The following is a 27,596-nucleotide window of genomic DNA, read 5'->3' as shown; positions in this document are numbered from 1 at the left end:
TCAGGCATCCCAATCCTAGTACTCAACCTGGCGATTTGGCTCCTGAAGTCATAGAGTTGGGATATCTACAGCTTCCATCAGAATGTATGAACATTCTAGAGGAAGCACGCAAACAACCAGACAGCGCTATGCAGCTAAATGGAAATGTTTTATATATTATTGTCAACCCAAAATCATTGATCCACTTAAAGCATCAGTACAGGATATTGTCTATTTGCTTCACTTACAAAAAGCAAATCTTGCATACTCATCTATTAAAATTCATTTAACGGCAATATTAGCTTACCTCCAAAACAGAGAGTAAACGTCTGTTTAGAATTCCTGTCATAAAAGCTTTTATGGAAAAACTTGAGAGGTATTCCACCTAGAGCTCCACCAGCTCCTGCCTGGAATCTTAACATCGTGCTCATAAGACTTATGGGTCTACCATTTGAACCTAGGCATTGTTGCGCTCTTCACTTTTTCCCCATGGAAGGTTGCTTTCCTAGTAGCAATTACTTCCTTAAGGAGAGTTAGTGAAATTCAAGCATTCACTTTAGAAGAACCTTTCTTCCAAATTTACAAAAATAAAATAGTACTTAGGACAAACCCCAAATTCTCCCCCTAGGTGGTTTCACAATTTCACATTAATCAGTCAGTGGAATTGCCAGTCTTCTTTCCACAGCCATATTCAGTTGCTGAAAGAGCTCTTCACACTCTTGATGTCAAAAGACCTCTCATGTATTACATAGATAGAACAAAAGATTTCAGAAAATCTAAACAACCTTTTGTGGCTTTTCAGCAACCTCATAAGGGTAATCCTATTTCAAAACCGGGATTAGCTAGATGGATAGTAGTGTATTCAAACTTGCTATCTTAAAGCTAAAAGACAGCTATTAGTAACTCCTAAAGCACATACTACTAGGAAGGAAGGAGCTTCAATGGCATTCTTAGGAAATATACCAATGGCAGACATATACAAAGCAGCCACATGGGCCACCCCACACACATTTACTAAACACTACTGTGTGTGTGGATGTGTTAGCTTGCCAACGTTGGTCAAGCAGTGCTTAAAACAGTATTTCAAGCTACTCCAACTCCTACAGGCTAGCCACCGATTACTTTAGGAGGGAACTGCTTTTCAGTCTATGTAAAGCATGTGTATCTGCAGCTACAGCTACACATGCCATAGAAAGGAAAATGTCAGTTACCCAGTAGACACCTGTTCATGGCATGTAGTTCTGCAGATCCACATGTGCCCTCCTTCCTCCCAGGAAACCGGTACCCCTTGTAGTACTTTCTTTATGTAAATATGTGTTCGATGACATGTGTAGCTGCAGATACACATGCTGTGCACATCCCGCCATCTAGTGTTGGGCTCGGAGTGTTACAAGTTGTTTTTCTTCGAAGAAGTCTTTTCGAGTCACGAGATCGAGGGACTCCTCCCATTTCGGCTCCATTGCGCATGGGCGTCGACTCCATCTTAGATTGTTTTTTTTCCGCCATCGGGTTCAGGCGTGTTCCTTTTCGCTCCGTGTTTCGGGTCGGAAAGTTAGTTAGAATCTCGGAAAAATCGTCGGTATTGTTTGCGTTCGGTATCGGGTTAGTTATAACAGATCGACACCGATTTTGAAGAGCTCCGGTGGCCCTTCGGGGTTTTTTCGATCCCCCGTCGGGGCCTGGTCAGCCCAGCCACGTGTCTCTTCAAGGCTGATGGAACGGACCCCATTCCGCTTCTGCCCAAAATGTCACAACAAGTATCCGTATACAGATCAGCATCTGGTCTGTAACTTGTTTGTCTCCAGAGCACAAGGAAGATACTTGTGAAGCCTGTTGAGCGTTTCGGTCCAGAAAGACATTAAGGGACCGAAGAGCTAGAAGACTGCAGATGGCGTTGGCGCCGACAGGACAAGGGCGTTTCGAGGAGGAAGAAGAAACTTTCTCCATCCAGGAGTCTGACTCGGACGAGCTCGATCCGGAAGAAACGCCGAAAACCGTGAGTAAGATGTAGAAACATAAAACTCACGAGAAGACCACAAAAGCCCAGGGGACGCCACCGCCAACAGGCGAAAGACCAGCAGCCACAGGCAAAGGTGGCTAAACAAGTAAGCCCGCCCCCGTCCCCACAACGCTCTCCGCAACCATCACCAGTAGCCACTCCACCAATGATGCAATCCCCGACTCATACAGGGATGAGTCAGGACGATCCAGACGCGTGGGATCTTTATGATGCGCCAGTGTCAGATAACAGTCCTGACTGTTATCCAGCTAGACCGTCACCACCAGAAGATATTACAGCCTACGCGCAGGTGGTGTCTAGGGCAGCGGCGTTTCATAATGTCAGCCTACATTCAGAGCCAATTGAAGACGACTTTCTATTCAATACACTGTCGTCCACACACAGCCAGTACCAGTCTCTCCCCATGCTACCTGGAATGCTAAAGCACTCCAAACAAGTGTTTGAGGAGCCTGTAAAAGGAAGGGCCATTACTGCAAGAGTGGAGAGAAATATAAACCGCCACCAACGGACACCCCGTGTACATCACACAACAGCTAACACCGGACTCAGTAGTAGTAGGGGCAGCTCGCAAGAGGGTGAACTCACACACTTCAGGAGATGCACCACCTCCAGATAAAGAGAGTCGTAAATTCGACACGGCAGGAAAAAGAGTGGCGGCACAGGCAGCAAACCAGTGGCGTATTGCAAACTCACAGGCTTTGTTGGCCAGATACGATAGAGCTCATTGGGACGAAATGCAACACTTTATAGAACATTTGCCCAAGGAGTTCCAAAAGAGAGCACAGCAAGTAGTGGAAGAAGAACAGAGTATCTCAAACAATCAGATACGGTCAGCAATAGATGCGGCAGACACAGCTGCTAGAACTGTAAACACAGCAGTGACAATAAGGAGACATGCATGGCTGCGTACATCAGGATTCAAGCCGGAAATACAACAAGCCATGCTGAATATGTCATTTAACGGACAACAGTTGTTTGGGCCGGAGGTGGACACTGCCATCGAAAAGCTTAAAAAAGACACAGATACGGCCAAAGCCATGGGCGCACTCTACTCCCCACAGAGCAGAGGCACATTTCGAAAGACACAGTTTCGAGGGGGGTTTCGAGGACAAAGCACAGAACTCACAACCTCACAAACAAGGCCCACTTATCAAAGCCAATATCAGCGGGGAAGTTTTCGGGGACAATATAGAGGGGGACAGTTCCAAAAAAGTAGAGGGAAATTCCAAAGTCCCAGAACTCCACAAAGCAAGCAGTGACTTACACCTCACAAATCCCCAACACAACACCTGTGGGGGGGAGACTAACCAAGTTCTACAAACAATGGGAGGAGATAACAACAGATACTTAGGTCTTAGCAATTATCCAGCATGGTTATTGCATAGAATTTCTCAAATTCCCACCAAATATCCCACCGAAAACACACAATATGTCACAGCAACACATGGATCTTCTACAACTAGAGGTCCAAGAGTTCTTACAAAAACAAGCAATAGAATTAGTACCAATTCATCAGAAAGGAACAGGAGTTTACTCTCTGTACTTTCTCATACCCAAAAAGGACAAAACTCTAAGACCTATATTAGATCTCAGAACGTTAAATACCTACATCAAATCAGATCACTTTCACATTGTGACGTTACAGGACGTAATCCCATTGCTCAAACAGCAAGACTACATGACAACACTAGACCTAAAGGATGCATACTTCCATATACAGATACATCCTTCACACAGAAAGTACCTAAGGTTTGTATTCCAAGGGGTACATTACCAATTCAAAGTGTTGCCATTTGGGATAACAACTGCGCCAAGAGTTTTCACAAAATGCCTGGCAGTGGTAGCTGCGCATATCTGAAGACAGCAAATACACGTCTTCCCGTACCTAGACGATTGGTTAATCAAAACCAACACGCAAAAACGGTGTTCACAACACACAAGGTACGTTATCGAGACCCTCCACAAACTCTCACTCAACTACACAAAGTCGCACATTCAGCCGTGCCAAACACAGCAGTACTTAGGGGCGACAATCGACACAACAAAAGGGGTTGCCTCTCCAAGTCCACAAAGGGTGCAAGCCTTTCACAAGGTAATACAGGTCATGTATCCAAAACAAAAAATACAGGTCAACATGGTAATGAAACTACTAGGCATGATGTCCTCATGCATAGCCATTGTCCCAAACGCCAGATTGTACATGCGGCCCTTACAACAGTGCCTGGCATCACAATGGTCACAGGCACAGGGTCAACTTCTAGATCTAGTGTTGATAGACCGCCAAACATACACCTCGCTTCTATGGTGGAACAGCATACATTTAAACCAAGGGCGGCCTTTCCAAGACCCAGTGCCTCAATACGTAATAACTACAGATGCCTCCATGATAGGGTGGGGAGCTCATCTCAATCAACACAGCATCCAGGGACAATGGGACACTCAGCAAAAACAATTTCACATAAATCACTTAGAACTACTGGCAGTATTTCTAACGCTAAAAGCATTTCAACCCATAATAAGCCACAAACAGACAACATGACAACGATGTATTATCTGAACAAACAGGGAGGAACACACTCAACTCAGTTATGTCTCCTAGCACAAAGAATATGGCATTGGGTGATTCACAACCACATTCGCCTAATAGCACAGTTTATTCCAGGGATTCAGAATCAGTTAGCAGACAATCTTTCTCGGGATCACCAACAGATCCACGAATGGGAGATTCACCCCGAAATACTAAACACTTACTTCCAGAGATGGGGAACACCACAAATAGACCTATTTGCAACAAAAGAATACGCAAAATGCCAACACTTCGCATCCAGATACCCACAAGATCAGTCTCAGGGCAATGCGTTATGGATGAGTTGGTCAGGGATATTTGCATACGCTTTTCTCCCTTTCCCACTCCTTCCATATCTAGTAAACAAATTGAGTCAAAACAAACTCAAACTCATACTAATAGCACCTACTTGGGCAAGACAACCTTGGTACACAACACTATTAGATCTCTCAGTGGTGCCTCATGTCAAACTACCAAACAAACCAGATCTGTTAACTCAACACAAACAACAGATCAGACACCCAAATCCAGCATCACTGAATCTAGCAATTTGGCTCCTGAAATCTTAGAATTCAGACACTTAGACCTAACACAGGAATGTATGGAGGTCATAAAACAAGCTAGGAAACCAACCACTAGACATTGCTATGCAAATAAGTGGAAAAGATTTGTTTATTATTGCCACAATAATCAAATCCAACCATTACACGCGTCTGCTAAAGACATTGTAAGCTACTTACTACATTTGCAAAAGTCAAAGCTAGCTTTTTCATCCATTAAAATACATCTTACCGCAATTTCAGCTTATCTGCAAATTAGACATCAAAAGAGAGTTAATGTACTACATTGACAGAACAAAACTAATTCGGAAGACAAAACAATTATTTATTGCTTTCCAAAAACCCCATACACGAAATCCAATTTCTAAACAGGGCATTGCTAGATGGATAGTTAAGTGCATTCAAACTTGTTATCTTAAAGCAAAAAGAGAACTGCCTATTACACCAAAGGCACACTCCACTAGAAAGAAAGGTGCTACCATGGCCTTTCTAGGAAATATTCCAATGACCGAAATATGTAAGGCAGCCACATGGTCTACGCCTCATACATTTACCAAACACTACTGTGTAGATGTGTTAACGGTACAACAAGCCACAGTAGGCCAAGCACTACTACGAACATTGTTTCAAACAACTTCAACTCCTACAGGCTGAACCATCGCTTTTGGGGAGATAACTGCTTACTAGTCTATGCACAGCATGTTTATCTGCAGCTACACATGCCATTGAACGGAAAATGTCACTTACCCAGTGTACATCTTTTTGTGGCATTAGTCGCTGCAGATTCACACACGCCCACCCGCCTCCCCGGGAGCCTGTAGCCGTTTGGAAGTTGATCTTGAACATTTGTAAATTTGTAAATTTATCACTTTAAACTACATTATGTACATACGTATTCACTCCATTGCATGGGCACTATTACTATAATACACAACTCCTACCTCACCCTCTGCGGGGAAAACAATCTAAGATGGAGTCGACGCCCATGCGCAATGGAGCCGAAATGGGAGGAGTCCCTCCATCTCGTGACTCGAAAAGACTTCTTCGAAGAAAAACAACTTGTAACACTCCGAGCCCAACACTAGATGGCGGGATGTGCACAGCATGTGAATCTGCAGCGACTAATGCCACGAACAGATGTACACTGGGTAAGTGACATTTTCCATATACATTGCATGGACGTCTATATATATATATATATATACGCACTTGTGTGTGTTTGTATATATACATTTCTCACTCCTTACTTCACCCTCCTGCGGGAAAACAGTCTAACAAGGTACTCGATGCCCAAGCGCACTATCACTGAGAGGAGGAGTCACTCAATCTTATGACTTGAAAAAGCTTCTTCAAAGAAAAACAACTTGTAACACTCAGAGCCCAACACTAGATGGCGGACTTATGCAAAGCATGTTAATCTGCAGCACTACATGCCACGAACAGATGTCTACTGGGTAAGTAACATTTTCCTTTCTAATATTGAAGTCAGGCCATACGTTTTAATGCATTTTTTGTCCTTTTCTTTGTCTGCATCTGAACACACATTGCATGCTTCTAAAGTCAGAAGTACATTTAAAATGTCATGATATGTCAAAAGATGTACTTAAGGTTTAGCAGTCAGCATTTTGAAATAGTTTATCAAAGGTGCACTGTAGTTTTTACTATGAAACTGAAAATAGTTATTCACCAGGACATTATAAAGTACAGCTCAATGCGTAAGTCAGGTCTACTAATACTCCTTTACAGACCACTGACCTCATTTCAAGGATTTGTAATTCAGAGTTTGGCAGCTGAGCTTGTCTATTTTTTTAAAAAGTTGTTTCATTAGTCTTTTATTGAGTTCCGTGTGTAATGGGTACCATCAAATACAGATGTCTTATGTAATAAGCAACGTTCTCTTTTCAATATCTTTTTTGCTTCTTGACATGAGAGCGGTATTCTCCATCATCGGCATTCTCTTAATATTCCTATATGACTTGCCCATCTTCAGCTTCTTGTTGGTTGCAAACGGAATGGTATCTCCGGATTCCGGCTACAGATTAGACTGGAGATAAACAACTGTCTTTGGTGTAGGTGGTCTACCACATTATTTATTTACTTTTTGAAAAAAAAAATATGTATTTCTTTTCTTATCCATTTAAAAAAATATGTGGAGACCCTGGTGATCGCTAGGCAGTATTGTGATAAAAATACCATGATGTAGTATTCGAAGTACAGGGCAGCAACATTTTAGGCTTTCACATTGACTTGCACATGAGGAATTTTGTAAGCAAGTCTACACATTTGTGTTGTGGAAATAGATATGTGCAAGAAATTGGCCAAAGGAAAGCCCTGCCTTAGAAGTAACTTGTGCTTTTAATTTCAGTGACCTTTGCAAATGACAAAAAGGAAGCAGTGTTTGTGAAACGATGTTGCAGGTACCTGAAAATAACTAACCAGTGTTGGTTTTCCATTTATTCTGACTTAATTAAAATTGTTTTTTTTTTTTTCCTGAAATGCAGGCAGTTGCTCTTTTGTCGCGTGACCTTGGGCAAATCTTTCCTGCAGTTCAGTGCAATGAAAATGGCTCATTCACCTCCAGGACATCATTCAGTAACTGGCCGCCCTAGCGTAAATGGACTGGCATTGGCAGAGTATGTTATCTACAGAGGGGAGCAGGTACAATTGTTTTCTGTTTAAATCTCTACTTCATATTTACTGACACTTTACGTTTTGGTGGGATTTTCTTGACAAGGGGAATTAATTGCAATGCATTCTCTAGTTTACGCTTCAAAAGTACATATCTGATAGAGATATCAGGCTGCAGATTCCTTACCTTTGAATTTCCCATGAGTCAGACTGGATCTGGAAGATTTATGTTTGAGTAGTATCCCTGCACACCAGTAGGCAGCATTGATTGGCTCCGCACTACGGCGTATTCACTGGAAGTGATGTCGCATTCACTTATGTAGGCGCCACCTGAGCGCTCTGACATCAGTTCTTTTCTTTCTGCCTCAGTTAGTGCTGATCCAGAGAAGAGCTACCCCTCTGTTGTTTTTTGATAGGCTTTTTCAACATTTTGTTGTATGCTTTTTCAAGTTATCTCCTGGTGTGTTGAGGATGTCCTCAAGAAAGACAGGTTTTAAACCATTTGGCGCCTGTCACCTCGCCGTGTCAGTTATAGACCCCCATTTGGCCCGTTTGTGCTGTATTGAGTAACACCACAACTCCAAATTGTGCTCGGACTGCTGGGCCATGGCACCAAAGGCTTTGAGGGAGTGGTCCCTGAAGCTGCTAGGTACCTGGCAGGTGACTCCATGTCCTGTGACTCCTAGGAGGTCTCGATCGAGACGAAGGTCTCAGGACTGCCCCAGGAGCCCCAAGTCCTCTTGGTCCCACTCTAAGTCCTCGGTGCATTCAGGTTAGAGGCACAAGAAGTCAGTGTGCTTCAACGTCTCCTCGTCTGTCAGTCGACACTACAATGGAACATTGGTATTCCAAGCATGGTTTTTCAGAGCCATTGCCAGGTTTATCTTTGCGCCTCCCTGCTTTTCTGGGAGCCAAAGGGACCCTCGCTCAACACGACCCCCCACTCAACTAAAGGAATTTTACAAGGCCATGTGCTACATATTTGAATTGACCAACCCCTCTTGAGGGAGCTGCAAAAGACCTGAAATCATGGCTAACAAACCGCAATTGGATCAGATGCAGACCCCTCTCCCTTCCCCAAGCAAATCTCACAGTAGTGACAAATGCATCTCTCCTGGGATAGGGCAGCCAACGGGGAGATATGGAGATAAGAGGACTGTAGTCTCTGGCTGAATCTGGACTCCATATAAAACCAGTTGGCGCTTCTTGTGATCCGGTTTGCATTGAAAGCCTTTCTACTCTCCATCAAGGGAAGGCTAGTACAGGTGTTCACAGACAATACCTCTGCCATGTAGTACTGCAACAAACAGGACAGGCTGAGTTTGTGGATCCCTTGTCATGAAGCCCTGTGCCTCTGGACATGGCTGGAACATCAGGGCATAGCCCTTGTGGTTTAACACCTGGCGGGTTCTCTGAATGCCAGGGTGGAAAAACGCAGACAAAGAGGCCTAGCAGATCCCAAATGGTGCCTCCATCCGGTACAGAAATAAAGGTACTTTATTTTTGGAATAAATCACCACAAAATAGTAGAAAAGGTGACCCACCCTTCGGAGGTAAGTAATACACTAAATATTACCACTAATAATCAGAAATAGGCATAGAAAAGGTTAGAAAAACAGTTCAAATAGCAATAAGCAGTAGTGACCCTAGGTAGAGCACAAACCATATACTAAAAGAAATTGAATTCGAACAAGGTACCCCCACCTAGGTAATTAAAATGTGTAGAGGGGAGCTTGGGAGTATTAGAAAACCACATGGGTAAGTAACACACAGTCCCCCCCCCCCCAGTGACCAGGAATGCAGGAGTAAAACACTGGGTTTTCCCCAAAACCACCCAAAAGGAGAAAAGCAAGACACCCAGACAAGACTGCAAGAAAACCAGTGGTGGATTCCCAAAGAATGAAGACCTATGGAGAGAGTGGACTAAGTCCAAGAGTCACAGTGACGTCCAGGAGGAGTAGCTCCTGAGTAGCAACTGTGGCTGCAGGAGTCGATCGACATGATGAAGATCAGGTCAGTACTGCAGCCCTGGAGCCGGAGAAGAGTTCCTGATGGATGCAGATGTAGTCCCTCGCTGGAAGGATGATTGAATGACGGGTGTCGGTGCAGGAATTCCACCAACAAGCCTTGGCGAAGGCGAACTTGTGGTTAGTGGGGGATAAAAAGGTGCTGGCTGGCTGGGAGCAGCAAGGCCCAGGAGGACTCAATCCAGGAGGTTAAGTCACAGGGGACTCTCAGTGCTGCAGAGAGTCCACAGGAGCAGAGGCAGCACCCACCGGAGTCCCACAGGACCGGTGCACAGGAGTTGCAGAAGAAGCCCACCCAGAACTACAAAAGAGGATCCCACGCCGCAGGAGGCTGTGCTTTGCAGGATGGAGTGCTGGGGGCTGGAGCTATATGTTGCCTGAAGATCCCTTGGAGGAGATACAAATGAGCCTTGGCAGCTGCAAGGGACACGGCGTGTAGGCGTACTGTCCTGCATGGGAAGGCAAAGGATTAGCTCCAGCAAAGTTGGACAGCTGGCAGAGAGGACCAAGAGGACTACCCTGGACCACCACCTGTGATGCAGGATCCATGATGCTCAGGATGAGAGCAGATCCACGCAGCCGGTCGTGGCTTGCTGCAGGTACCTGCAGTTGCACGAAAGTGGCTCCTTCATTCCAAGGGAGATTCCTACTTCTTCTTGCAGGCTGAAGAGTTGCAGTTATCTGAGGATGCATGACCGGGGAAATGTTGCAAAGTTGGCAGGAGACATGGAAACAAAGTTGCAGCGTTTGTCGTATCCTGGAGGGTCCAGTCGCGGTTCTAGTGGCCAGAATTCGAAGCAGAGATTGCAGAGGAGACCTGCTGGAATCTTGCAAGCCGAATCTGAGGACCCACCCAAGAGAGAGACCATAAACAGCCCTAAAAAGGGGGATTGGTCACCTAAACAGGTAGGCTCCTATCAAGAGGGAGCTCTGACGTCACCTGCCTGGCCACTCAGATGCTCCCAGAGTTCCTTGCCAACAAGATGTGAGAACCCAGGGATCCTCTGGAGGAGCGCTGGGCACCACCCCTGGGGTGGTGATGGACAGGGGAGTGGTCACTCCCTTTTCCATTGTCCAGTTTTGCACCAGGGCAGGGACTGTAGTCCCTGTACCGGTGTGGAATGGTTTATGCACGGAGGTCACCAGATGTGCCCTTCAAAGCAAACCAGTGGCTTGGGAGGCTACCCCTTCCAAGCCAGTCACACCTATTTCCAAAAGGGAGAGGCTGTTACCTCCCTCTCCCAAAGGAAGTCATTTGTTCTGTCTTGGGCTTGATCAGATCAAGCAGCAGGGGGGCAGAAACCTGTCTGCAGGGGTGACAGCAGCTGGGCTGCCCGGAAAACCCTGTAACACTGATGGTAGCAATGCTGGGGGTCCTCTAAGGAGCCCTCAGAGTGCATTTAATCATGCTTCCAATACTTGCGACAGTATTTGGGTATGATTCCGACATGCTTGATACCAAACATGCCCTGGTTTGGAGTTACCATTATGTAGCTGGACATAGGTAGTGACCTATGTCCAGTACACGTGTAAAATGGCGTCCCCGCAGTCACAAAGGGAAATGGATCTGAAGTTTGTGGGGGCACCTCTGCTAGTGCAGGGGTGCCCTCACACACAGGTACTTGCACCCTGCCCTTTGGGATGAGAGGGCCTACCATAGGGGTGACTTATAGTGACCTGGTGTAGTGACCTGTAGTGAAAATGAGTGCTTGCACCCGTTCCACACAGGCTGCAATGGCAGGCCTACAGAACCCTTTGCATGGGCTCCCTATGGGTGGCAGAACAACTGCTGCAGCCCAGAGGGATCCCCTGGAACCTCAATGCCCCTGGGTACCTAGATTCCATATAGTAGGGACTTAAATGGGAGGAACAGTATGCCAATAGTGGAAGAAAAAGGTAAAATGTGGAGTAGAGAGTAAAACTACTGTGGTAAGCAGGAACCCAGTAGAAACAGTCAAACATACTGACAAAAGGCAGAAAGTGGGGGGTAACCAAGCTAGAAAGAAGCTACTTTCCTACAACAGCTTTCGACCTTCCTCCCGAAGTCTGTGTTGTCATCTTGGCAGCTAGGATCCCTCCACCAAGACACTGTACACTGCCCGTTGGAAAAATAATTGTGGCATGGTGTGCAAAAAAAACGATTGATCTCCTTTCTACCCCTCTTTCACAAGCCATGCTTTTTATTTTTTTTGCCCAGCAGGGCTCTGCTCTGGACACTCTTAAAGGCTATCTCTGCCTTTTTGCAGTTGCCCAACCAGCCATTCCTCTTCAACTTCCCATTGCACATAGGTTTCTCAAAGGTCTTGTTTATCTTTTTCCTCCTTCACCATTTTATCATGCCTCAGTGTGACCTTAATCTTGTTTTGACAGTTTTGATGTGTGGTCCCTTCGAGCCTCTCCATGACTGTGCCCTCAGGCTTCTTACAGTTAAAACAGCCATCCTCCTGACCATCACATCTGCCTAAAGAGTGCGTAAGTTTCAGGCTTTATCATCCACGCCTCCATACCTTTCGATTCATCCTAAAAATAAAAACTGGTGCTTCGTACAAGGGTCTGCTTTCTTCTAAATGTGGTCACTTTGCTTACTTTTATGGTCCTCTAAATCCTTCTAAAGTAGAGGTGCGACTCCACCATCTGGACCCAAACAGAGCGTCATACTTCTACCTTGATTGAACAAAAAAAGTTCCTGGTGGGCAACCAACTCTTCGTGGGAAATGTTAGAGTGAGGAAAGGACAGACTTGCAGCAGATGGTTCGTACACTTCATTAGCCAAAATTCAAACCTTAGAGGGCTTTCCAGCAGAGCCAAGGCTGTGAACACTGCATTAGCATATGGAGTTTCGGCCCTGGATAACTGCCAGGCAGCAGCAAGAGACATCTTCACAAAGAAGGAGCACACGTTCACAAACACTACTTTGTGAACATTCAGGTCCGTAGGGATGGCCATTTTTCCTATTGAGTCCTGCAAGACCTCCTCGTCTGAAATTGGCCCACAGACCCACCTGGGGGGATGATATTGCTTTGGTATCTGTTCTGAGGTAAGTAATCTGTGGCTAGAAGTCTCAATCAAATGTATAAGTTACTTACCTTCGGCAATGCCTTATCTAGTAGACTATCTAGCCCCAGATTCCTTACCAATCTTCCCTCCTCAGCAAACGGATCTCTCAGGACTGGGCTGTTCTACTTTCAAGTCCCTAGTTTTCCCCACCAGTGGTCGGTGTTCTTCATGTCTCTGTGGTTCTGGTTTGGAAAGTTGTGAAAAGAAACTGATGTCAGTGCACCTAGATGGCCCCTACATAGTTGCCACGGACATCACTTCTGGTGCAGACGACACATGCGGAGTTGAACACCACCACCTACCGGCGGACAGTGGTACTGCTCACGAGAAATCTTTCAAATCCAGTCTGATGCCTGGGGAAATTCTAAAGTAAGGAACTCGTGGCTAGATGTATTCTCTATCAGATAAGGCATTGCCAAAGGTAAGTAACTTTTTCTTCATTGATATGACCGTTTAGCATAAGAGATGCATTACAGGTGGGCTGAGGTATGCACATGGGACAACTGAACGTGAGAGGGCTATGATTGAACTAGTAGGCAATCAATTACTTCGAACAGAAAACTGTTTTCCTAGCATTAAAGGCATTCCAAAATCAGATAATGAGGCAGAGAGTACAATTTGCAAGTGGGTAGTAGCAAGACACATATAGCTGATGGCAAACCGTGTCCCCCGGTCCCAGGAGAAGATAACACTCGTACAGGCCAGCAACATTTCCCAATGATGGGAGTTAAAGAGCTTATAGATTCCTTCAGCTGGGAACACCACAGGTAGACCTGTTCGGAGACTCATACCACACAGAAATGCCAGCCCTCTGTATCCAGAACTATCATCCATAGTCACTAGATAATGCTTTGTCATTGAACTGGTATGTGAGGTCTGCCTACGCTTTTCTCCAGCTACCCCAGAATCCCCCTGGTAATAGAGAAGTTATGAGCTGACAAGACGATGGACACACGAGCCATGGTTTTCATACATTTTACAAGTAGCACACAGGAACTGTCATGATCCTAACTCAAAAGAACAGATTCACAATATTGGGGTGGGGTGGGGGGGGGGGGGGGGGAAATCGGCAATGTAAGTGGGAACTGCAAAAATATGGTCATCTAAAGTTAGCACACAAACCAGTTGAAACCATTAGAGAAGACTGTAGACATTACTCCAGAAAGTGCTACACATGGTGGAAAAGATAACTCGTATGATGTGAGAAAAAGTTTTGTCTCATGACTTTCTAATAAAACAGTCTGATACCTAACATACATAGTGGACTGAAAATTAGCATGGTCACCATTAAGAGTTCCTCTGTCAGTGATTATAGCATTAGAGGCACACACACACTAAACACATTTTTGCAATTGCACTAATCGTGTATAGGACGCTGGCTATCTTTAAGGGGACACTACAAAGATAGTCCAGGGTGACCATCTTTGTAGTGTACCAATGTAAGGGGACACTACAAAGATAGTCCAGGGTGACCCTTATTTGCTGCCAGTGGCTAAAATAATAACCCTAAAAGCTCTCTTTTGTGGTAGTGTGGGCGAGCAGTTAGACTTATTAGAGGACAGTGTGTCGTAAGATCCGTCACATCTCAACAAAACTGCTTGATTTGAGGCAGCAGCACCTGCTTGCAGGTGACTGAGTCACTCCCACACCAGTCGGCAGCTGTCGGCCCAACCATCCCGGCTTTCTAGCAGCACCTCACCCAAATGGTAAAGATGATGTGTGGCAGCCTAGTGCTTTGAACTCTGAGGACCCCTAAGGGAAATTGTATAAATATGTACATGCACACATACACACACGTTTTCAATACGTTTATTGAAAAGACTGCAGTCTATGATAAAATGCATGAGCTGCAATGATTAGGATAATGAGGAACAACAATATCAGCAAACATGAATATATAATTCCCACCTAAAGCCTTTTCTCTAGCCTCAAGAGATAGCATGGCGACGTAAGCCCAGTCTGTCTGTGCATTGTCAATGAGAAGCACTCCTCACTCTCCTGTTATCTTAGTACGAGGTTGGGCCTCCAGTCTCCAAATTAGGCTCTGTAGAGATACAAAGGCTAAGGTTGGCTGCAAACTGACATGCAGCATAGATGGAAAATCCTGGCTTGAACCCCTTCTAACGCCATTTGTCGTACAAGGTGTTTATGTAACGGATATGTTTCGTTCTTGCAAAATAAGCCTGACTCATCTATGTGCCTAAGTGTTCGACTGTTTGCACAGTCTTGTGGCGGCAATACCAAAATATTATCCTGTGGTGTTCGCATTCAGTTCTTGTCAACTCAGGGCAAAAGAACATGATGAATATGTCATGCATTACACTGATAGTAACACTCTTGCAGAATTGCAACTGATTATGACAATAAAAACATAACCACTCAAACAGGCTGTGCTAAAATGAATAAAATTGAATAATTTAAAAAAGAGCATATTATCTGGGTGAATGTGCACAGGCCCTAAGCTAAGCCAAATACTGTGCCCAGGCAATGAGCTAAAATGGATACACAAGTGTTAAGCCAGAAAGTGAGACACACACTCAATAAAGACGTCTGACACCAATTTATAAAATTAACTTTTATTTCTATACGAATTTAGATGCCAAGATTATCAGACTCAGGTAAGTACTTTCCAAGATATTGATTTTTATATGTTTCAAAAGTTGACAGTGCAATTTCTGGAGCGGTAATCCTATCCTATGGGGAACATACATATACTACATTCAGTCACTTAACAAAGACTTGCAGGACTGTTCTTCTGGAGTTAAGGTAAGTATGGGGCAAGGTCCAAAGCAGTACCAACAGGTTACTTCTGGAGGCACAGAGGCATCTGGGTGCAGAGGTGCTTTTCAGCCTTGTGTGCGCGCTAATGTTATCGTACGGGAAAGAAACAGACACTGCATATGGGTACTTGGCAACTGCTTACAGGACTGTTCTTCATGACTTTAGTATGGTGGAAGGTCCAAGACCACACCAACAGGTCACCTCAGGGTAGGATCTTCTGGAGCATCGAGGTGCTACAGCGTCTGGTTTCCTCTTCACTTAAGTGGAGATTGTCCGGTTAGAAAGTGGCTGCAGGCAGGGGGCCAGTCTGGGGGAACACGCTGGGGGGGGGGGGGGGGGGGGGGGGCTCGGCCCTTGAGATCCTCAGGCACGTAGGGACACTGTTGGCCCACTTCTCTTTGGGCTCTGGGGCTTCATGTGCAGTGGTGTTTTGGCATCGGGTTCTGGTGCAGGGGATACTCGTGGTTGGTGGGAGCCTGCAGAAAGAGGCTGGAGCTGGTGTTGGGCAGTTCATGGCTGGCAAACCCAAGGTGGGCTTTGACGGGCCTGGGGACCACACTGACACTGTTGGCCCACTTCACCTCAGGCTAGATAGCACAAGTGTGTTGGAGACTGGCTCAGTTTATGGTGTACACCTATGGTGTCACACCCTATACTGAGTCTAGGCAATCCTTAGTGATAGTAAATGGGTGTACAGATAGCAAAATCTCTCAAGGGGTAGCTGAGGCGAGCAGCTGAAGCTTATCCAGGAGAAATGTAAAGCACTTGCAAAACTACAGTCGTCAGACAGTACCTCACTTACAAGAAAGAACCACACAAGTGTTGCAAAAATAAAGGATTCTTTATTACATCACTACTACTAGACTAGCAATCGTATATCTCCCTTTGGAGATATTTACACACAATATATATATACACAAAAAAACAACTGAAATAGCTAAAAATATACAGGTTTCCATGAGGGTTCAAACAATCTACTAATGAATGAGAAACAGTGAGCCCATCCAATCTAAGTGTGGTAGTTAGCTAGGTGCTGGGGGTAGATAGAAACACCAGAGATAAGTACGGTAAGTGTCCCCAGCAACCAGGTGCAGGGTAGTTACCCACCTAGTTGTTCTATAAGCTAACACGGGGAGTAGTGTTTGGAGTTTGTGATTCAGGACCCTTCCCAATGGACCCCGAGTAATCCAACAGACAAGAGGAAGGTTGGAGAGTGCCCCCACCCGAGGATACCCAGAAGTCAGGAGTACCTACACCAGGGGACCCAGATGCAGAGATAAGGGACTCTCGCTGAAGTCAATGGATGCCGTTGTCCAGCTGCCTGTGGACCGGCCTTGTGAAACCCAAGGACAAATTCTGGATGTGGAGGACCTGAAAAGGAAGGGGCAGCGTCCAGCATCCTTTGAGGTGCCCAGGTGGTGTAGGTGGCAATGCCCACCCTCTTGGAAGTGAAGTTCCTGCAAGTTGGTGGGGGAAGAAGTCCAACTCTGATGTCCAGGAACTGCAGAAGATCCCAGAAGTCACCTACGAGCTGTCCCTCAATGGTTGCCATATTGCAGGAGGGTCAGTGACCAGCCAGGTCACCAACAAGCACTGACAAATGCAAACAGTAACTGAAGAGGTATTTGCAAAGTTTTGGGTAACAACAAGATCCAGGAGACCCTACCCTTGTGAGGAAGTCAGGGCTGGCCCTCAGCATGTGAAAGGCCAGCAGAAGTTGTTGGAGCCCCCATGAGTGACCTACAGGCGATGGACACAGGGAATCACAAGGAGGCCTCACCAGCACCACAAAACACAAGTCCCACATCGCAGGAATTGCAGTACAGGGGCTGATCTCCAAGTTGCAGAGTGCGGGATGCCGGGGTTTCTTGGCGGCTGAAGATCTTGTGGAGGAAGGGTCAACCGGCCTTGGCAAGTGCAGCAGTCACTGCACAGAGGTTCCAATCCAGTGACAGGAGCAGCGGTCCAGAGTCTCTCAATTTGGTCAGAAGACAAGCAGGACCCAGAGGAAGCCACAGACTCACTGTAAGGAAATGCCTCCTTGGCATGGTTGCCCCCTGACTTTTTGCCTTTGCTGATGCTATGTTTACAATTGAAAGTGTGCTGAGGCCTGCTAACCAGGCCCCAGCACCAGTGTTCTTTCCCTAACCTGTACTTTTGTATCCACAATTGGCAGACCCTGGCATCCAGATAAGTCCCTTGTAACTGGTACTTCTAGTACCAAGGGCCCTGATGCCAAGGATGTCTCTAAGGGCTGCAGCATGTATTATGCCACCCTGGAGACCCCTCACTCAGCACAGACACACTGCTTGCCAGCTTGTGTGTGCTAGTGAGAACAAAACGAGTAAGTCGACATGGCACTCCCCTCAGGGTGCCATGCCAGCCTCTCACTGCCTATGCAAGTATAGGTCAGTGACCCCTCTAGCAGGCCTTACAGCCCTAAGGCAGGGTGCACTATACCATAGGTGAGGGTACCAGTGCATGAGCATGCTACCCCTACAGTGTCTAAACAAAACCTTAGACATTGTAAGTGCAGGGTAGCCATAAGAGTATATGGTCTGGGAGTCTGTCAAACACGAACTCCACAGCACCATAATGGCTATACTGAAAACTGGGAAGTTTGGTATCAAACTTCTCAGCACAATAAATGCACACTGATGCCAGTGTACATTTTATTGCAAAATACACCCCAGAGGGCACCTTAGAGGTGCCCCCTGAAACTTAACCGACTGTCTGTGTAGGCTGACTAGTTCCAGCAGCCTGCCACACCAGAGACATGTTGCTGGCCCCATGGGGAGAGTGCCTTTGTCACTCTGAGGCCAGTAACAAAGCCTGCACTGGGTGGAGATGCTAACACCTCCCCCAGGCAGGAGCTGTAACACCTGGCGGTGAGCCTCAAAGGCTCACCCCTTTGTCACAGCCCAGCAGGGCACTCCAGCTTAGTGGAGTTGCCCGCCCCCTCCGGCCACGGCCCCCACTTTTGGCGGCAAGGCTGGAGGAAACAAAGAAAGCAACTAGGAGGAGTCACTGGCCAGTCAGGACAGCCCCTAAGGTGTCCTGAGCTGAGGTGACTCTAACTTTTAGAAATCCTCCATCTTGCAGATGGAGGATTCCCCCAATAGGGTTAGGATTGTGACCCCCTCCCCTTGGGAGGAGGCACAAAGAGGGTGTACCCACCCTCAGGGCTAGTAGCCATTGGCTACTAACCCCCCAGGCCTAAACACGCCCTTAAATTTAGTATTTAAGGGCTACCCTGAACCCTAGAAAATTAGATTCCTGCAACAACAAGAAGAAGGACTGCCTAGCTGAAAACCCCTGCAGAGGAAGACCAGAAGACAACAACTGCCTTGGCTCCAGAAACTCACCGGCCTGTCTCTTGCCTTCCAAAGAACTCTGCTCCAGCGACGCCTTCCAAAGGGACCAGCGACCTCTGAATCCTCTGAGGACTGCCCTGCTTCGACGACGACAAGAAACTCCCGAGGACAGCGGACCTGCTCCAAAAAGACTGCAACTTTATCCAAAGGAGCAGCTTTAAAGAACCCTTCAATCTCCCCGCAAGAAGCGTGAGACTTGCAACACTGCACCCGGCGACCCCGACTCGGCTGGTGGAGAACCAACACCTCAGGGAGGACCCCCGGACTACTCTACGACTGTGAGTACCAAAACCTGTCCCCCCTGAGCCCCCACAGCGCCGCCTGCAGAGGGAATCCCGAGGCTTCCCCTGACCGCGACTCTCTGAAACCTAAGTCCCGACGCCTGGAAAAGACCCTGCACCCGCAGCCCCCAGGACCTGAAGGACCGGACTTTCACTGCAGAAGTGACCCCCAGGAGTCCCTCTCCCTTGCCCAAGTGGAGGTTTCCCCGAGGAAGCCCCCCCTTGCCTGCCTGCAGCGCTGAAGAGATCCCTTGATCTCTCATTGACTAACATTGCGAACCCGACGCTTGTTCTAACACTGCACCCGGCCGCCCCCGCGCCGCTGAGGGTGAAATTTCTGTGTGGGCTTGTGTCCCCCCCGGTGCCCTACAAAACCCCCCTGGTCTGCCCTCCGAAGACGCGGGTACTTACCTGCAAGCAGACCGGAACCGGGGCACCCCCTTCTCTCCATTATAGCCTATGCGTTTTGGGCACCACTTTGAACTCTGCACCTGACCGGCCCTGAGCTCCTGGTGTGGTAACTTTGGGGTTGCTCTGAACCCCCAACGGTGGGCTACCTTGGACCAAGAACTGAACCCTGTAAGTGTCTTACTTACCTGGTAAAACTAACAAAAACTTACCTCCCCCCAGGAACTGTGAAAATTGCACTGTGTCCACTTTTGAAATAGCTATTTGTGAATAACTTGAAAAGTATACATGCAATTGAAATGATTCAAAGTTCCTAATGTACTTACCTGCAATACCTTTCAAACAAGATATTACATGTTAAATTTGAACCTGTGGTTCTTAAAATAAACTAAGAAAATATATTTTTCTATAACAAAACCTATTGGCTGGATTTGTCTCCGAGTGTGTGTACCTCATTTATTGTCTATGTGTATGTACAACAAATGCTTAACACTACTCCTTGGATAAGCCTACTGCTCGACCACACTACCACAAAATAGAGCATTAGTATTATCTATTTTTACCACTATTTTACCTCTAAGGGGAACCCTTGGACTCTGTGCATGCTATTCCTTACTTTGAAATAGCACATACAGAGCCAACTTCCTACACTCACCATCTGTGAAGCAGAGCCTTTCGATGTTCGTGGAACAGCAGACGCCCAGCAGCCGTTCAACGATGTCTTGAGGTGCATGCGGATAAAGGGGAGTGACTCCTTCTCTCCATGGGAGATTCCTTTGTGCTTCCAGGTGCAAACATGGTCCTTGTGACCGTGGAGGATGCACAGCCTTCGATGTTGCAGAATTCTTGCAGGATCTGGAGAAACAATGTTGCGATGGAAGCCTTCCCACAAGAAGCAGACGTGTTTTGGTTCCAAAGCAGACCAGCAGTGGTTCCAGAGGCCAGGAGCAGAAGATGTCATGCAGAGAGTTCCTTGAGGAGTCTTGCTTGATGAATCTGAGGACCCACCCACACTGGAGCCTTTAAGTGACACTAAAAGGGGGTTGGTCATTATCTGAAGTGACCCACCTATCAGAGGGGGTCAGGAGCGTAATCTACCTGGCCTAACCAGTCAGATGCTCCCAGGGGCCTCTGTTCATCTTGTTTCCAAGATGGCAGAATAAGGTGGCCCGCCTGGTGGATCTCTGCGCATCTCCCTAGGGGAGGAGCTGGGCGGGTGGGGTGATACTCCCACGTCCTTTGTGCAGTTTCACACCAGAGCAGGAACCGGGGTTTCCTGCACTGGTACAAACCGGATTATGCAAAGAGGGCAACAAAAGTGCCCTTCAAAGCAGTCTGGTGGCGCTCAAAGGCCATCCCAGCCCTTAGACACCTAATACACAGGGGGAGGTGGTCACACCTCTCCTTTGCAGTAAATCATTTGTTCTGCCTCTCCGGCCTGAGCCAAGCTCATCAGCAGGAGAGCAGAACAGTGTCTGGGGTCATCAGCAGTATGGGCTGGAGCCAGACCTTGTAAGACTGCACAGGCAGAACTTTGGGATCCTCTGAGGAACATCTAGAGTACAGAGGATCCTGCAACTAACACTGGAATCTGTGTAGTGGCATGATTCCAACTTTTTTTTTATACCAAACATGCCTAGATTCGGAGAAGCCATTACATAGTTGAACGACCAGTGTCCACTACATACCTTAAGATGACTTTCCCACACTTTGGGTCCAAGAAATGAAGCCTTGGGAGTGTAGGGGCACCCTGCTCATGCAAGGGTAACCTCACACTCTGAGACATGCACCCTGCCCTTGGGCTGAAGGGGCTACCAGAGGGGTGACTTACAGTGTCTAAGTGCTGCCTTATATCTGTGGTAAAGGGTGCATGCACCATTTCCTGCAGGCTGCAATGGCAGGTTTTGGCAGTCCGTAGTCCTCAAAAGGTTCTTTTTGAGTGCGTCCAGGGAAGTAGCTCCTCTACTCCACATGAGATGCTGGTGCTTCTTGAAGTGCTGGTAGTCCACCCAGGCTTCTGGAGGCAGAGCAGCTGGAGGACGAGTAGTCTTTGGGGCTTTTTGTCGAGGACAGCAGGCAGGCCGGCATGGTTGGGGCCAAGTCAGTTGCTGCTCCTCAGTTTTTGCTTTTCGTGGCTCTTCAGGTTGTTCTTCTTAAGTCCAGCGAATCTGAAGTCCTGGTATCAGGGAGATCCCCTGAATACTCAATTTAGGGAGGATAAGAGGAGTGAAGGGTAGTAGTCAATGAGCTACTTAACCCTGGGGTCACTACATCCCCTAATGCAGCCTAATGGTGCTTGACTACACTACCCCCCTAAAAGAGCACCTTGGGATTGCTAGAGCAACCCCCTGTCCACTGGTAAGGAAACTTTAGCAACACAAAAGGATGATGGATGGATGGATGGATGGAGTGCTGAACAGTGCAAACCCTCACACCCAGTCACAGATCTGGGTTTAATCCATCGTTCTTTTGCTCACCATGCCACCCCAGTTTGCACCCAGCCGTATGCAAATCAGTCTTGATTCTGTTTTTTTTTTGTCACATTTATGGTCATTTATGGTCAAAGTTCTCCAGTGAGTCAAAATCTGCAAGTCCAAGCATAAAATAGCAAAGCAGGACTCTACATTATCCTGCCACTCTGTATCAAGAGAGAAGGTGTGAGGGCATCATTTCATCAGTCATTCTCCCTCTAGGCCCTTGGTTGTGGAGCAGATTCCTCAACTGAGTCCAGTGCACCCCAAGTTGTTCAGGCCATTGATGCTGCAGCAGGAGATGGCTGCTTTCAAGGAAACTATCCTGCTTATTTTTGATGCCCTTCCAGCTCCCTTGGAAGCACCTTTGGGCCCCAAAGAATCTCAAGGGCCTCCAGTCAGGATATTGCTGGCTTTTCAGGTTGTTTTTGCTGTCTGGCCCTGGGGACCCACTCTGATCCCTGTACCAACTCCAGTACAGACATTCACCCTTCTCCAAAACCTGTGCTGGACTCTTTATTGTTGGCACCAACGCCTTTGGAGCTGGAGGAGGATCCAGTTCAGATTCTGAGATCCAAAATTGAACATTCTTCTCGACAGTTGATGTTCTACGAGAATACAGTGCACAGCTGACATCATGCAACCTGACACTGAACCAGTGCTTTTACTGGGGCTGATGCAGTAGTATGTTATATTAGTATTATATTTTGGCTCTGATTCTAAATAAGGTACAGCACAAGAAGGAGATGAGGAGGGGGATGATTGTCTCCCACATCACTGTACACATTACAACTTTCACATGGTCTTACAAGAGGCCATTAGACCGAATACCTTCCCTGAAACAGGATTTACCTCATCACTTGGGCTACCAGCAGAAGTGAGTGCATAATTTGCAGTAGTGGTCTGACGGACAGCTCAGATCTTCATTTTGCAGCTGCATAAATTTAAAACCTCATTGAACATCTACACTGTATTTTTAAACCTAGACAAGCTGTCTCTGACTCCTTGCTCCATTTTTAACAAGGCCTTTACCAGTACCTTGATGGGCAATTGGTCAAAGCCTTGTCCTGCCCTCCAGTGAACAGGATACTAGCTAGGCATCCCAGACCTGCTCCTGACGATCCTGATTTTCTCACTTAGCATCTTACTCGAGAAAGCCTGATTTTTTAGGCTTCAACCAGCAAAGTGAATCCCAATTCGTTCCCTGCGACCCCTCTGGGTGCGGAGTTCAAAAGATTGTTAGTTGGAAAATATATGTTCACTTCTGCTAGCCTGGCTTTGAGATTGGTCAGAGCTGTTTATTTGTTAGGTCACTAGACACAATGTGTGGGACAAAATATTGCGGATGGTTTCGGAATATCACAGGGCATCTATGGCTTGGACAAATCATAACAGACAGAACATGGCCAAGTATGTGATTCGTGCTGGCCCAGATACTACAGATTGCCTTGGAAGTACAGGTCTATCTCATGGATGCACCCATTGAGGGGCTCACACCTTTACCGTGGAAAATCAGATTGTGCCTTGGAGTTTAAGATAGTACAGCGAAAGTGCGCTATCTGGCTCTGTTGACCCTTGCCAAGCAGGTCAAGCATCATTTAAAAAGATTCAGAGGGTATTCCAGGGAACCAAGGTCTCCCCAGCCACTACAACAGTCACCCCAGTCCTTTTGAGGCTGGGTACATAGGTCTAGCAGACAATGCACAGATCAACAGGGGCATCAGTTCTCCCAGTCTCCTTCTCTAGGAGCTACAGCCAGCAATCCTCTTTAGTTTGCCCTTAGCTTCCCACACCTATCCTGTGAAAGGCAGGGTTCAGCACTTCTTTGAGTGGTGATCCATCACATTCTATATATGGGGCCTACAAATAGTTCAGCATGCCTATGCCCCATCATTTCTTTTTGCCACTGCATACCTTCCTCCCCACATCAGATTGACTTTCAGAGGATCACTTGCCCCTTCTGTTAAAAGAGGAGCAATTGTTACTCTCCAAAGGTGTGTCCAGTGGGCTCCACAATCAGAAGGAGGAGAGGGTTGTTACTCTGGCTATTTCCATGAGCTGAAGAAAAAGTGTCTCCAACCTATTTTGGACCTTTGGTCTCTCAATGCCTTCCTGCTCCAGGACAAATTCCAAATGCCCATTCTGACCCAGATCCTGTCTGCCCTGGGCCTGGGGACTGGACCTTGTCCTTGGACTTGCAGGATGCATATTCTCATACACGCATTCTGTAAATCTTAAGATGTTACCTTTGGTTCAAGATAGGCCAGGAGCATTTTCAGTTTGCATGTTAGTCTTTGGCCTCACCAGCACCCGTCGAGTGTTCATAAAAGTGATGCCGGTGGCTGCTAACAATCTTCATAGGTCAGAGATATCAGTTTTCCCTTACCTCAACAACTGGTTGTTTAAGACAGGTTAAACCCAGTGAGCCGCAGACTACCTGCAGGAGGCAGCTAGCCTCCTAATATTGTTGGGATACACAATCCATGAGCCAAACCCATTTTTGACCCTTTAGCAGAGGCTTAATTGGATGTGTCCTGGATACAGTGCAATTTTGGGGCTTCCTTCCGCTGCAGTGTTTCCAGGGCATTCTGGCTATGATGCTGATGTTTTAGCCTGGGTCCTGGATCTCTTGAGAGCAGCTTTTAGGCTCCATGGCCTCTTAGGGCCATATGTTTCATTTTGTGAGTTCCTAATATGGAATCTCTGCGATTCTCTATTAGGAAATTGCAAACACCTATGTACTAATGTGTCCTTGACACATTTAGCGATTCCCAATGGGGTCACAGTTAACCTATCTCCTTAATATTCATGAGGTAGGTCGCAATCTGCGACCCATTAGGAATTGCTAAAAACACATAGATGGTGGCCTGCTGGGTGCAGCAGACCAGCGTCTGTTTCCTTTTAAATAAAGCAAGCATGTTGTATTTTAAATGCAGCCTGTTTTTCTTATAGTAAAACTGGATGCATTTGAAAAAGAAAAATAAACGTTTCAGTTTTATTTTTTAAGAGTAGGCAGTGGTCCATGGGACCACTGCCTGCCCTTCAAAAACCTTTTGTATGCATTGTATGCAAACCCTTGGGGTTTTCCTGTTTGCAAATGGGTTACCACCACCTCCTCTACAGATTCTGTAAAATATAAATGTTTTGCAATCACATTCCGGTCACAAAACATTCATACATACCAGTGTGACTCAGATATTAGGAAGGGGTGTGTTTAGGACATCCTTACCTAATACTAAATGCAAAATAAGATTCGGTAACAAGTTAGTGACTCACATTTTTCTTTTGGAACATGGCCTTTTAAATTTAAATGCTTGTTACATCCGGCCCTTAGTCTCCTGTATCCTCCTTGTTGATTATGCCTGAAGGCATATCTGTGCTCTGCAATAAGATCTGAGGTTGCAGTGGGACCTGTATCAAGGAAATCTATTGGATGCCATCCAGAGTTTGGAGGAGATAGCTCGCTGTCTGCAGTGTTTGCCGCTTGAGCGCAATCTTTCCAGCTGCAGGCTTTTTCCATTCCCCACCCAGAGCGAACAGTGGTGGCTGACTCATCTCTGGGTTGGGGAGGTCATCTGGGTAGGTGGAGATCTGAGGATTCCTGTTGCTGATGAAAGCCTTGCACCATATCAGTCTTTTGGCGCTGCGGGCTATTCATCTACCTCTGAAAACCTCTCTGTCGTCCATGAAGGGGAGGATGGTACAGGTTCACACAGATTACACCACTGCCATGTGGTAATGCAACAAGCAGAGCGGTGTGGGGTCTTGGGACTCTTTGCAATGAGACTCTTCACTTCGGTTTCACTCTACACGCCGCGCAGCTCCTCATGTCTGCCTCCTTGCCCCGGACCCCGCCCTCGCTTCTGCGAGTTCGAGGCCCTCCACCACCCGCAGGCACCGCCTGCGCCTCATCCCTGGTGTCTAGTGGTTGCTGTAAGTATTGTGTATCTGTCCCGTATTCTGTCTTTTGTTATTCGTGCAGTTTTTTCCTCATTTTTGTGCCTTTATCTGCTATCTGCCTCTCTCCCCTGTTTTTGTGCCTTTTCCTAGTCTTTTTGCCTTTTTTTTCACCTATTTTTCTTTTTTCGTCTCTTTGCGCTTTCCCCGCTCCTGCCGCTGCATCCCCTGCGGCCCCGCCCCCTCGTGCCCCCATTTGCCCACTGCTCCCCGCCTCCCAGCTGCTCCTCCCTCCCACCTCCCCTTCTTAATGGTGGCCGCTGGCGCGCCAGACGCAAGCCCATCTGCGCCTGAACTGCGCCCAGCGCCAGTTCCCCTGGCCCACGCGCTCCCCACGCCACCAGATGCTTTTACGCCGAAGAACTCCACGCTCTCAACCCTGGCCGCCCCACCACCTGTCCAGGCCTCCCCGAGGCACACCCATGGACCCTTCTGCCAGATTTGCAACTTCACCTTCACCCAAGCCACCAAATACCACAACAGCCCCACCCACAACAACCACCTCAGCCGCATCCTCCTCAACACCCGCACTGTCCACAAGCACGCAGTCGAACTCTGGGACCTTCTCATCTCAACCTCCTCAGACATCGCCTTCCTCACCGAAATCTGGATGAACCCCTCCTCGGAACCCGACCTCACCATAGCCAATCCAGATGGCTATAAGATTACCCGCAGAGCCCGCACCAACAAAAACCGGGAGGAGGAATAGCCATAGTCCACAGGAGCACCATCAGGATCTCAACCAACACCCATGACACCATCGATGCTGCTGAACACTTGCACTTCCAGATTCATGCCAACACCACCCTCAGAGGAACCCTTGTCTACAGACACCCCAAGCCCCTGTCCACAGTTCTGCGATGCCATCGCTGGCACAATCAGCACCCACGCCCTCGCCTCTACGGACTACATGCTCCTCGGCGACCTGAGTTTTCACCTACAGAACAACAACGACAGCAACTCCTCAGCCTTAATCGACAACCTCGCCAACATCGGTCTCAAACAACTCGTCACAATGCCCACCCACTCAGCCAGCCACACACTCGACCCCATCTTCTCCGCCAGCAGCCACATCACCTTCACATATACCACCGAACTCCACTGGACCGACCACCGCTGTATCCACTTCTCCTTCCAGAAACCCACCACTCACCACCACCCGCAAGGGATCCCTCGCCGCAGCTGGAACAAGATCTTGAAGGACCAGCTGATCTCCGCCCACGCCCCTCCACCCAACACCAGCGACCCAACACCGCTGCCCTCAACCTCAAACAATGGCTAGACGACTGTGCCAACACCCTCGCTCCGCTTAGGAAACCACCCAACACCCGCACCAGCAAGAAAGCACCCTGGTTCACCGCCGACCTTCAGGCCTCCAAGAGGGAGTGCCGGAAAAAATTGAGAAGATATGGTGCCACGAACAAACAGAGAGCAACCACGCCACCCTCAAGACAGCCATCCGCAAGCATCACCAGCTCATCCGGACC

General features: G+C 47.3%; 1 protein-coding gene across 2 annotated transcripts in view; it reads left to right on the top strand.

Moving 5' to 3' along the window:
• The window catches only part of TNKS2 (tankyrase 2), a 511,364-nt gene that overhangs the window by 469,944 nt on the left and 13,824 nt on the right, over positions 1-27,596 (top strand). For both annotated transcript variants that reach the window (XM_069239858.1, XM_069239857.1), the window contains one exon: positions 7,627-7,783. In XM_069239858.1, coding sequence (XP_069095959.1) covers positions 7,627-7,783 — 157 coding nt within the window. The remainder of the gene's footprint in view (positions 1-7,626; positions 7,784-27,596) is intronic.

The sequence above is a fragment of the Pleurodeles waltl genome, chromosome 6 (assembly GCF_031143425.1).
Source record: "Pleurodeles waltl isolate 20211129_DDA chromosome 6, aPleWal1.hap1.20221129, whole genome shotgun sequence".
In the NCBI taxonomy this organism is placed as follows: domain Eukaryota; kingdom Metazoa; phylum Chordata; class Amphibia; order Caudata; family Salamandridae; genus Pleurodeles; species Pleurodeles waltl.
Note: the sequence above shows the minus strand (reverse complement) of the source record. Positions and strands in the feature narration are given on the sequence as shown.